General features: G+C 36.7%; 1 protein-coding gene across 1 annotated transcript; it reads right to left on the bottom strand.

Moving 5' to 3' along the window:
• LOC105163207 (gibberellin receptor GID1B-like) lies at window positions 737-3,316 on the bottom strand. The gene is made up of 2 exons (XM_011081469.2): window positions 2,918-3,316; window positions 737-2,382 (listed from the first exon to the last, which is right to left on the bottom strand). The coding sequence occupies exons 1-2, from the start codon at window positions 2,954-2,956 to the stop codon at window positions 1,390-1,392; spliced, it is 1,032 nt and encodes a 343-aa protein (XP_011079771.1). The 5' UTR covers window positions 2,957-3,316; the 3' UTR covers window positions 737-1,389.

Below are 12,747 nucleotides of genomic sequence, written 5' to 3'. Positions count from 1 at the left end.
AGCAATCCCAACTACTATAATTTAAACTATGTTTGTTGGGGGAGCTATTTTTCAAAGTGGTCCCTCTCCCTCACCCTTCATCATCATCACTATCACTTTGCAACTCAACTCATATTCTGTGCGTTTTGATTTTATTCTAAAAAGATAATTTATTAGAGAAATAAGATTTTCAAAGTTATAATCAATTTAATGTAGAAAAAACAATAAGGGAGGAGGTGGGGGTGCCAAGAATTAATCAAATCAACGTCAGATGATAGGGAGGTGGAATTGTTTGGACTCATGTCTAATCATTTTAATTGTTGTGTGGGGGCAAGAAGATTGTGACGTGCTTCGTTGGTGGAGTGTTTGTGTTTGGCGTTCGGGGGAGAGACACACAACGGGCCTCTCTATGGTCCACCACTTTCAAAAACGCCGTTTTCAATTTCGCAGCAGCTCACCAATTAAAGAAGCAACGACTTTGGACAAAAGGAAAGCAACTCTCCGTGGTCTTTTTGTTGGCTTTAAGATAGTGAGTGATGAGCCATCCATCCATCCATCCTGGAATACAACCATAAAATCGCATTTTCACCCATAAAACTGCCAAAGAATCACAGACTAAAATCGCATTCCATTCCGACATTATATAAGAGTGCTCCCAAAATGGTTATAAGAAGAGGAAGAATAGGAATGGTGGGGGAAGACGTTTCTGCATCAAATTTTCCCATGACCCACACACGCTTGCAACACAGACCAACAATTGCTTGAAACTCAAATTTAGATACTGCCCATTTCCAAGCTATGGGGATTTCAAATTTACACACTATTCTTCTAATTAGTATTATAGTAAACATACATAGTAAGCAAAGTCGGCTGCATAGCGTTCTTGTTAGATATTAACACAAAAAATATTTATATATTTCTAGACGTATAAGTACAGATCACAATACCATGGATTTCCCAATCCATGTATTGAATTAGTAGTTTCTATCATTAACATGAATACCCTCGCCGCCTCCTACAATGCCGGAAGTCGGGCCGTGGGGTAATCTTGATATCGAGTTGCTACGCTGCTTAAGTCCATAACCGAGTTATAATACTAATAGCTGAGGTACCGTGGTCTCTGAGCTCCCGATATGGATTCCTCTTCCATGGAAGGAGCCAGGTCAGCCTGGCGACAATTTTCAAGGAGACGATACTGCACCAGGTGCAAAACATCATATCACCGCCACAAATGACAAAGTTATCAACAAAAGCAGTAATTTTCTACACAACCATATAACTACACACCACCGCTGCTGTTGCTGCTGCTGACGAAGGGAGTGGAAGAAGAGCCGCGAAGTTATTTGTCAAGCTTCGATTATGTATGGCTGCCTGTAACTGAAGTTAATTAAGGTGATTTTGTATAAACAGTTAAGAGTGGATAAAGCTTGTCATCTCGTCCATTAGGCAATGGAAATGGTCGTTGTTCGGCAAGAAATAGAATCCGATTGTTGCCTTCTCGAGATAAAGGAGTGTGACTTCTTGCCCGGACTTCTTGAGGCCTTCGACATAACGCAACTGCCAGTCCTTGAGAAGATCCAATCCAGCCACAACGATGAGGCTTTTCGGAAAGTTAAGCCCCTCAAGGCTACGACTCCTGGGGCCAAATACATTACATGCTGGATGGTCCCGATCTTCCCCTTCAGGAAGGTATGCTCTCCAGTACCAATCTCTGTCTTGGATCCTCACAAAGTATTTCCCATCCAATTTTCTCTCGGATTCTGTTCTCTCTTGCCCGCCAAACAACGGATGAAGAAGAATATTACCCAACACCTCAACACCGGGCTCTTCCGCTGCCCGAACAGCAACATGATGAGCAATATTACCACCAGAACTATCCCCCGCCAAATACACATGAACCTTAGAATCTTTCCCACTCCGAAGCCATGATCTCGAGCTAACCCACTTTAGAGCTGCCCATCCATCATCATATGCACACGGGTACCTGTGCTCGGGCGATCGACGATAATCCACAGATACCACAGCAGCCTTGCAAGTCTTGACGAGGCGCCGACAGAACGTGTCGTAGATAGCACTATTGGCTGAGGAATGAACGAAGCTTCCGCCGTGGAAGAAGATGATTACGGGTACAATTTCAGTAGTACTCAAGGGCTTCTCCAGTTCAACAATCCCCCATTGAGGCTCATTCTCATTGGCAGCCAAATAAACTCTGCTGAGGAGGCTTGTGGCCCGATCTACAACATCAAAAGAGTAAACCCCATCAGCGGGATTAGCGTTTGCAGGCACTTTCCGGTCAAGATACTCATTCAGATCACGGTTGAATGTGCCGTCGTCCCGCCGGAGCATGTTGTAAGCAAGCTTGAAATGTGATATCAGAATCCATGTATTAAGCGGAACCACTCTCTGCACAAAGGAAATGAGGACAAGCTTTTAAGTTACTCAAAGTGTTTGAAAAAACAGAGCACAAAATAGAAGTCAAACAGAAATTGAGAAGGAAAAATTGCACAAATATACACAAGCACCCCAAATCAGTATTATCAACTCAGTAAGGTAATCAGCTGTAAAGGAAAATTCTGAAAACAAAAAATAAAATAACATGCACATCCATAAAAAGAAAGGAAACTGGAAAGTAGAGAAAACCAACTAAAAAAAACCCAACACTCAAGCATGAAATCGGTTTATGGGGACTGCTAAATCAGTAGCACAGAGCAAAAAAAACAAAGTGGAAGGAGAAAATAGAAATACAAACAGAGATAAGCACCGCAAAATCAACGGGAAAGATTCAACCTTTCACCATAATCACAAACAGCAATCAACTCTTCCTCGACCAAGAAGCTCAACCCACGAGATTAATCGCAAGAATTAGAGGAAAGAGGAATAAAATTCAAAGAACCCTCTTGAGAAAAGACTTGTTGTCAGAAGTGAAGACAATAATTACCTTTGATTCATTAGCATTTACTTCATTACTGCCTGCCATGAGGAGTTGCAGTTGCTAAAGAATCACTCTTTGGAAATCCCACACGAACACGATGATCTCCTCGAAAGACAGATTGATGATCTTGATTATACTGCTAATATTACTTATCACCCCCCGAGTCTGTTTATGTGGCCTGATACTCCACTTTTTCACTTTTCTCTTTCACTGTTCTCTTCCTGGTGCTTGAGCTTCTCTGAACAACAAACAAAGAAGGAAGACACTTCTGCAGATATGCAGAGACAGAGGGATTCAGTTTCCCATCCCAACCCAACTAAAAAAGATCAAGAGAAGAAAAACACACAACAAGAGAGAGAGAGAGAGATAGAGGAGAGGGTAATAAATAAATAATATTCGGAATTAAAGAGAAAAAGAAAATGGAAAAGAAGTAATAAATAGTGGAAAGAAGGAGAAAAACGAAGCTAACGTGAAATTACTATAATGGATAAGAGAGAGAATAAGTTATGTTAGAGAAAGAAAGAGAAGAGAGTGGGGGGGGTGGGTTGGAGTCAAAGGCAAAGGCAAAAGCAACTACGGAGGTGAGGCGGAGACGACAAATGGGAGCGGCCAAAATAAACTGTCTGAGTAGGCCCCACCATTATAATATAATTCCAATTTGGTTCACTATTATGTCCATAAATAATAATGTTTGCACCTGCCTCTATTTCACACTCACAATTCATATTAAGCCAAAACTACAAAATTATATTCAAATTTATTGTCTCATTTTTGTTTATGAATTTTAGTTGTATCTTTTTATTTTCAAAAAATACATCATCAATTTGAATTCATTGAAGTAAAAGAAAAAAATATTACAATAGTAAACACCCAAATTGGTTAAAAAAAAAATCATCAATCGCACTCTTCGAATGGAACTAGTGATGAATATCACTTTTTTAGCGGTCTCGATATTTAAATTGAATATTTTACAATAATAAGTGACTATTACAAATAATATTTAAAGGTGGGCTGCTATACGAGGAGAAAACCGTCGTTTTGCTGGAAGAAAGCACTAATAGATAAGCTCAAATATTTCTTATTGGTTCCTGTCAAAAAGGATGTCGTGTTTTTAATTTTTTAAATTTATAAAAATTAAATTTTATTGAGATCATGAGTTCGAATTTCAGGAGACGTATTATTAGTAATATAAGCATTTCTTGCAATATATTAACCTAAAAAAAAGATTGAAAAGTAGATGTAGATAAGATGTGATTGGAGTGATGGTTTTGGCTGAGAGCCAAAAGGGGGATTACTAATAGTATGTTATTAGAAGGGGCAATGGGCAAAGTGGGTATTGGCAAGTGCAGTTATTACGACGACAACTACTCCCATTCATCATCTTTTGTTTGTTTTAGGTTACTTGTTCCGTTTTTGTTCCCATTTGGATTTTGGTGTCTTTTCCATGTGTAGGGAGTGGTGTTAGCAATCCCACTAGAAAAGACAAACCCAATATGTATGTATGTATGTTAGTATGTATGTATGGTCTCTTGACTCTCTTCTCTTGGGAGTATCAATTTTCAAAGACAATACGCTTTTTGGGATAATTGCACTTTTTTTCCCTGTGTTTTGATGTAATTATACATAGATTTCTTATGGTTTGAAATTTTTATCTATTAATTTTTAGGTTTGTTTTTGTCTAACAAATAAATTATCTGTTAGTTAAAATTCATCAAACTTGCTTATATCAACAAAAATATTTGAAAAAGTCTATATTTAACCTCTATTAATTTATTATTGATTTACTGTAGGTCAAATAAATCTTTTTATGATCAAATTACCTTCATACGTCTTCACGCATTAATGCATGTGAGGAGGTATATCTTCATCATTCTAAGTATAGTTTAGTAAAAAAAAAATAATTTGACCTGTTATACGTCAGTAATAAGTCAATCGAGAATCAATATCAATTTTCATTCAGTTTTTTTTGTTAATATCAGTAAATTCAGTGAATTTTGAATAAATGAGGGATTTATTCATTAGACGGAAATAAATCTCACGGGTACTAGATGAAAATTTTCAAATCACAAAAAATCTACATATAATTACACCATACTTCAAAAAAAGAAAGTGTAATTATCCTATACTCTTCTCCAATATATGTAATACAGTTTGCTTCTATTGGTCAAACTATCATGTGATTGGCCCTGTTTTTTCTTTATGGCCTTAACTTACAAAATATCAAAAAAAGAAAAGTCATCTCAAAGTAAACATACACTTTCCCATCACTTTTATAAATTACCATTCACATTTTAATTTATAGTATGACTTTTTCTACAAGCCAATGCTACATTATTTTAAATTGTACCAATTGAAAATTATTATTGATTTAGCTTGAAGATATCACATGTACAATTCTTTTCATTCATTTTCTTGTTACGACTACATATTTATTGCTTATTATTGAGTTGTTTATTCACAACTCTCAAATTGATTATCAAATTTCGTTCCACAACTAGAAAAAATAACTTCAACTGCCGGGAACAAGCAATAGTCTCACTACGTTGCTGAGTCGGGCGTTCCCTGAAACCAAGCATGTGGACATCAAAGGTGTAGCTGTCTGCCTACCCCTTCGAATCAAAAAAGCAACGTATTCTTACGACGGTCAAAATTTATTGCGACTCTTTATCATCAGTAGATTTTCTCATCATTCAAATGTTAATTTAGGTTTTTTTTTCATAAGTAGTTGTATAGAAGTAAAAATTAAAATGAAATTGAGGGAGTGTGAGGTGAGTTGATCACAAATTGTAGCCGAATATAGAAATACATCCAAAAGGGTGAAGGAAAAAATGTTTTGGAAGTAGCCAAAAGGGGTGTGTACTTGGAAGCAAGCAAGACTTTAGCCTTTAGCCTTCCCTTCCACAAAAGAGAAGAAATCAAGAAGAAAAAAGGAAAGGCAGACAGCAATTTTTCCTGCGTGCGCCGGACGCCAACCCTCCCTCCTAGCCCACGTGGCGATAAATCGCTTCACCCCACGCCCACCCTCGGCCTTCCTCATCAATTGACCAAAAAGTCCTCCACCTCCCTCCTAAACCACAATCTTACCACGGAGGAGGCGCGACACGTGTTTTGGCGTGTAGCGTTAAACGCGTGACTGCATGTTTTTTGTCAGAACTTCCCAACTCGTGGGCCCCGCACACCTTTAATTTTTTCGCCCCTTTTCGTTTTTCAATAATTAAGTATTTATTATTTCGTCTTTTTTTTTTCTTTTGGAGGGGAGGGGGGGCTTTGAAATTTGTCGTTCTCTGGAGTGTAATTATATATTACCACGTAGGTAATGGCACGTGATGGTCATGTGAGGTCGGGAAGGGGCCCCTCCTCATTTAGAGACGAGGGATGGGTCCCACAAGGGGGACATGATGCCCTCACAGCTTGAAACGTGGGCTGCTGTGATCTTGAGACTTTGGATTGGACTGATGGATACAATATCCAGAAAGAAAGAAAGAAATACCAAAAACTACATCGTATCCGTACTATACAGAGACCCTATCAGCCAAACGGGAATTTCTTTCTGGTAAATTGCATTTCAACCCCTCCAAAATTTGAAGTTTTTCAATGGACTCCCCATAGGAAATAAGCAGATCAACACGTAAGGTGCTTTTTATCTAAATGTTGTGGGGTTTATTGCAAAATAAAAAAATGTGGGGGGTAAATGGAATTTAAACACGAGTTTTATATCGTACTGAATACATGTAACAGGGTGAGGGTGAGGGTAGGAGAATGCAATGATGGGGTAGGGAGGGCCCTAACACATAATGCTCCACAAACCAACAAAAAGTTGATATATAAAAAGATCACACGAGAAATGTGGAGGGAATGGGATCTTCCAAATACCAAAAATCCGAGGTTGCTTGCTCCAATAAATACATTACATGCCCCTTATTGCCAATTCACATCACCTATCCCCGCACATTCATACTATCTCCCATTCCCCACTTTTATGAGCCATTATAATAATAATTATTAAAAAATAATTAGGGTAAATTATATTGATATTATCTTATATCAGGTTAAATTTATATAAATATCTTCTTTTTTTTATAAAAATAGAGTTATATTTTTTAAAGTGTGTACGTGTAATATGTAGGTGTTATTACAATTATAACCTTAAAAAGTGTAGCTATAATTTTATAGAAAACAGTAAGTGTTTGTGTATTTTGACCCAACTTTAAAGGGTGTCAATTTACCCTAAAAATTATTGTGGGTTCAAATATCACAAATATGGGTATATGATTTACTTTTATAGTTATTTCTTGTTATATGTTTTTTTTAATATATTGTTTGATTTGGAATATTAATGTTTTGAATCACTTATTTGAATTTGAATATACTAAATAATATTATGCATCAAATAAAAAAGATATACTCCCAACTTTCATTTATGATTTTCTTTTCTTTTCTTTCATATATATATATGTAATCTGGAAATATTCTTTTAGTACATGCATACTTTGGTGCGCCTCACACTTATCATATGAACTATAAAGCAAAATTTCGAAACTCACAAAAGAAAAAATAATTATAGAGTCTATATATTGAGAAAATGAAATCATTATCGCGCCTATTGCCTTACTTCCTCTAACTTACCTTTTTTTTTTTTACAGTAAAAATATATTAAAAATTAATAATAGCAACAAACTTTTTAAATTTTACATTTCGATTTGAAACAAGACTACTATTTTAAAAGTGAATTGAAAGCTATAATTCCATAAAGACTGAACTACAATTTATTTTTTTAATAATCAAATAATAGCTCATGTGCATAAAAATAAGGTGGTTCAAAGAGTTTCGAGGGTCCATAAAAGAAGAAGAAACAGAAAGTCCACGACACCCTTTAGGAGACCTAGGACATCCCACCCCTATAATGTCCCCAGGAAGCCAAGAATGTTTCAATCCACAGTTTAAATAGGTAGGCCTAAACAGCCTAAACAGCCCAAGAAACCCAAGAAGAAGGGAGGAGACTAGGGACATTCCCGACTCAAACGATGATTAAAGCCCGAAAAGGTATTCGACCCAAAAGGCCCGCACACGTAGCAGCCCACTCTCCCACGTGAGCCATCAGCAACCACTTGAACCACATCAGCCCTAGCAAGAAGGACTCCCTTAACAGCTAGAACTCCTTACAGAAGAGAGGTCTCCGTAGACAAAGAAGACTCCTTCTAACGTACGTCCAAATACGAATAAGGAGCTCTTAACCAATCTCCATGAATATCAAGGGAGTGGAATAGACCCCCAACTAATTGGGGCACTCCCCTATAAATACAGGTTTGGTCTCTCCAGACGAGGGATACCCCAAACACCTTTTCTACACCCTTCTTACTCTTTAAACTCCTCTCTCATTTTCTAAACTATCTTTTAAGCTCTCTCTAAACATATTATCACTTGTTTTTACATTTTTCATCAATTTTATTCACAATATCGCGACTTTAAATTAAATTTACCTTTTCACTTTATTCAATCTTAAATTCAATACTAATTTGGGCGTCGGAGTACTAACGCCTATTTAAACGGAAATCTACAAACGATTGTCCAAATCCATTAGACATTTGCATTTTTTACACGCATCAAATGAGTATCACCTTATTCAAAATGGAGACTGATTACATGTGAAAACATTTGTGCAATTTTAGACGAAAATAAAAGAATATTTAAGTTTTAGAAAGATAGCATTATTCGAATGGAATAGGAGCATTTATGCCGGTGAATGTGAATGTGAATGTGAATGTGATGCATTTGGTAAGGATAAATAGAAACAGAACAGGTGTGAAATCTAGATTATTTGAATGGATTGGATTGGACCTTTTCTTCCCTTACTCAACAAAAATATTTGAAAAACTTGTACTTTTGATCCGATATAAGAAAAGGTACAATTGTATTTTTTATTCCAAAATTTATAGATTTAGCACATTTGATTTTTTATACTAAAAAATTATAGTATTTAGTATAAAAAATGCTTTAATTTTTTATTTTATGAAACAAAAAATGCAATTTTTTATTGTATGAGACAAAAAGCACAATTTTTCAAATATTTTCGATCTCCTCATTTCTTGCCATACACAACAAATAACAAATTACTTTTCTTCTAATATATTGTTCCTCTTTTTTCACAAACCCATATTTTACATTTATTTCAAGAAAAATGAAAAAAAAAAAAAGAGGCAATAAAGAAACAAAGGAAGAGGGAAAGGGGGCTTTTAATTACTTTAATAATTAATAAAAAAAGATTTGGTGGGCATCTCTCTGAATATTAATAATAATGGATGCGAGTGATAATAATAATAATAAAGAAAAAAGGCAATTCCGAAATATAGTAATCCTAAGTTTCTTTAGACGTGCAGTGCAGTGTTTTGGATAAATAGACAAGGCCCCAACTCTGCTTATTCCCAAACACAATGCCTCCGGTTTTTCCATACTTTACACTTGTTTAAACCATACAAGTGTTGAACAAGTCACCCCCAATTTGGACTTTGGAACATCATTCCAAATTATTTACAAAATTACTATTTATTTTGTTCAAACCACAATTATACCATCACTTTCTCTTTAAATATATGAGGCCAGCAAAAAATGCTCGAGTCTAGTTACAGTAAATTATAATAAAATTTAGTGATAGAAATGAATAGAGTGTGAAATTCAAACTATTGGCTTTAGAAGTTGTTATTTGTAAGTAAGACCAAAATCAATATGAACAAGCTAAAATCTCTTATTTCTTCGGGATGAGGGAGCCCCAGCTAGCATGTGGGCTCTTTGGTTTTCAAGAAAATAATTATCTTTAGTATGAGGAGATTTCCAACTCATCATCTTCTGTGGCCACGTATCCTAATGAAACTTATTCCCATCTTCAGTCTTCACGTGATGTGGCAAGATCCCATATTTTTTACGATTCAGTTGGAGGCCTTCCTTATCGAGTAGGGTTCCTTTATGTGCAGACATGCGATTACCTTTGCATAAGGATGTCTCCAGCTCAACCTTTTTTGTTATCACATGTCCTAGTTTTGGCGATTGAAATTTATCTATTTGAACAAATTTTTGGGTGATGTGGAACATATAGTACTATGTGGATTTGGCACTTGAATAAGGTTTGCTGACTCTTTTAAGATTTATGTGGTCTTGAATTTCTCTTTATTTCTTTTAGGTGATTTGAAGCCTCTCGAATTATCTCAATTTAACAATCATCAATATAATAATAAGAATAAAATAAGGAGTTAAATAGTGAAGAGTGTAGTTGAGGTAGATAATTAATTAGTTGGAATAATAATAGTAGTTGTTTGTATTGAGGAAGGAATGAAGGGACAGTGTTGGGGAATTTTGTAGTGATTGATTGTCGTATATAGAGGTGGCTAAGCATGTGCCACACCCACACCCACACGCACCGCACCAAACATATTGGCATGAATGTGATAGCTCCACCTCCTCCTCCAGGCCTCCCCCCTACACTTGTCCTTTAATACATTTGAAATGAAATAGTATTGATAATAAAAAAGAAAGCATAAAAAGGGGAGGGGTGGGACATAGAGAGAAATTGGCGTGTAGTGTGTTAGGTCAAGAAGTGGGAACAGGGTTTGGCTTGTTGTGCAAAAGGGGTGAATCCCACCAACTGGAAAAACACCTTCACTCATTACTCATCTCTTCATTTTTGGACCTCTCACTCCTACTGTTCCTCCTTTGTCTTTTTCCTTTTGTCCCTTTTTTCTTACTTTCTTTTCTATTTCCATCCCCTTCGCCACTTGAGCCCAAACAATTAAGGTGTGCCTGTCCCTCCCCTTTCTTAATTAATTCAAAATGCAAGTGCATGAATGAAGGGTGATGTGCATTCCCGGACAATTTGATGTCTTATTATTACAGTGCATTAAAGAGGGAGTCAGAAAAACTAACAACAATTACGCGTCAACCTGCCTCCCCTCCCTCCTCCCTCTTAATTCTCTCTCTCATTATCTTGTTCTGACCACCGTCCAATATTATTAACATCCCTACTACCCCTACCCCCACGTTGCTTCCTGCAAATTGCAATACCTGCCTTGACATTGTTTATGTCGCGTTTCTAGTTACGGCAAAATCGTCTTCCTCTTTCTTCTTCCTATCAATAACATAGATAACTAGAAGTTGGTGTGAGTGTATGGGAATCCTTTTCTTTTGACTTTTTCCATTCCCCCATTACCCATTACCCATTTGTTCACATCTATATGTATGTAACTCTTGAGATTCCCATGACATCCCTTTTCTTCCTTCCTTCTTCTTTTTGCTTTTACTTTAATTTCCACAACTTATACACTTACCTCTTCTTATTAAACCCTTTTAAGTTGTCCATAACTTTTTCATTTGTAATATCTTGGGTTAGTTACACTTTCCGAATACCTAAACCAGTAAATTAGACACCGTGGGCTTAAGAATAATGGTGAGTACATTAAATGAGTGTATAAATCACTTGTCCATGGCATGGGGATAATTACGGGCCACAAACAACGTCAGAGCGACGTGATCCACTTACAGCCGTCAATACAAGAAAGATTGGACGATTGAATTGTGTGATGACATCATCAAGTCGGGTTAGACGCTGAATAAAAATATATACATCCTAGAATGTTGGTGTTGGACCTCAATCACCATCAATATTTATTATAGAATTTAAAGTAATAAAACTACTTTCTCATTTTATAATTATGTAATTTCTTCAGTATATTAAAATTATTAATTATTTTTTATTAAAAAAAAGACTATAGAGTAATTTAATTTATTAAAAAGAGTAGAGAAACAAGTGTAGGTGTAAATAAGAGTAGAATGAAGGCATACGCATATCCATGAACGTGTAACAACTCCATCCATGATGGGGATGGAGTGACGACTGCCATGACGGGAACATAGACAGTGACTAGAGTTTGGATGTAATGTAACTAATCCCAACCACATCATAATTTCTGAAACCCAATGCAATTCCAAGAATACACTGTCTCATATTTTAAAGGATTAATTATTCTCTTCTGAAAAAATAATAATTTATTTTTTGTATTTTTTAAAATATTGCAATTTATCACCTAAAAACACATGGGGTATATTGTTTGTTGGGAAAATTTGGCCCAAACCAAAGGTGATGGGCCCTCACTTCGGACGGCCAAATCACACATGGCCCTGTGGGCCACTTACTCTCTTGACCCGACCCACAAAAGGTTCGACCCATTGACCCTACATATTTATACCTAATCTCGGTCAAACCCTAACTCATTTCTGCCTCTTCCTTCTCCCTCCCGAACCCTGGTCTCTCTCGTCTCTTCGGGTTCTTCCCATAACCCCTGGAGTCCTGTGTAACCTCCCCTTCCCAATAATGGCCGTTTCCCGGCCATTAATGGACAGCCCGTTTATATGGCTGGTCTGTTTTGGTTCGTGGGGATAAGCCGAAAACCGAACTCTCTCTTCTCCTGTCTCTCTGATACTCTGATATTGCCTTTGTGGCATAAGCCTCCGTGGTTATCTTAAAGCCTTTGTGGCATTCTCCTTTGTGGTTGAAATAGAACCTTTGTGGTTCGGTTTGCCTGAGTGGCTTGTGTGATTTGAGCAACCAGTGAGGTGCTCAACCTTTGGCCTTGTGTAGGCCTTGGGTTTTACGGCTCCTGAGCCTTACAGTTGTCTTTGACCCCGTTTATTGTTATCTTATTGTTTCTGGTTTATTTCTGGTTTCTGTTGTGCTATTCCTTAGATTACTTGTAATTCGTTATAGGAAAGCCTGTAATATTAAGTTATTGTTAATTTCTGTAACTGTGTAACGTGTTGTAATTGTGCCGGAGATCGATCCACTCCTTACA

The sequence above is a fragment of the Sesamum indicum genome, linkage group LG6, assembly GCF_000512975.1.
Source record: "Sesamum indicum cultivar Zhongzhi No. 13 linkage group LG6, S_indicum_v1.0, whole genome shotgun sequence".
NCBI lineage: Eukaryota > Viridiplantae > Streptophyta > Magnoliopsida > Lamiales > Pedaliaceae > Sesamum > Sesamum indicum.
Note: the sequence above shows the minus strand (reverse complement) of the source record. Positions and strands in the feature narration are given on the sequence as shown.

What these genes read in the sequence shown, in the direction of transcription:
- LOC105163207 (XM_011081469.2), bottom strand. Translation starts at nt 2,956, where the DNA reads ATGGCAGGCAGTAATGAAGTAAATGCTAATGAATCAAAG. An exon ending in TAAATGCTAATGAATCAAAG is followed by an intron (nt 2,383 to 2,917) that starts GTAATTATTGTC and finishes TCCTTTGTGCAG; the next exon opens with AGAGTGGTTCCGCTTAATAC.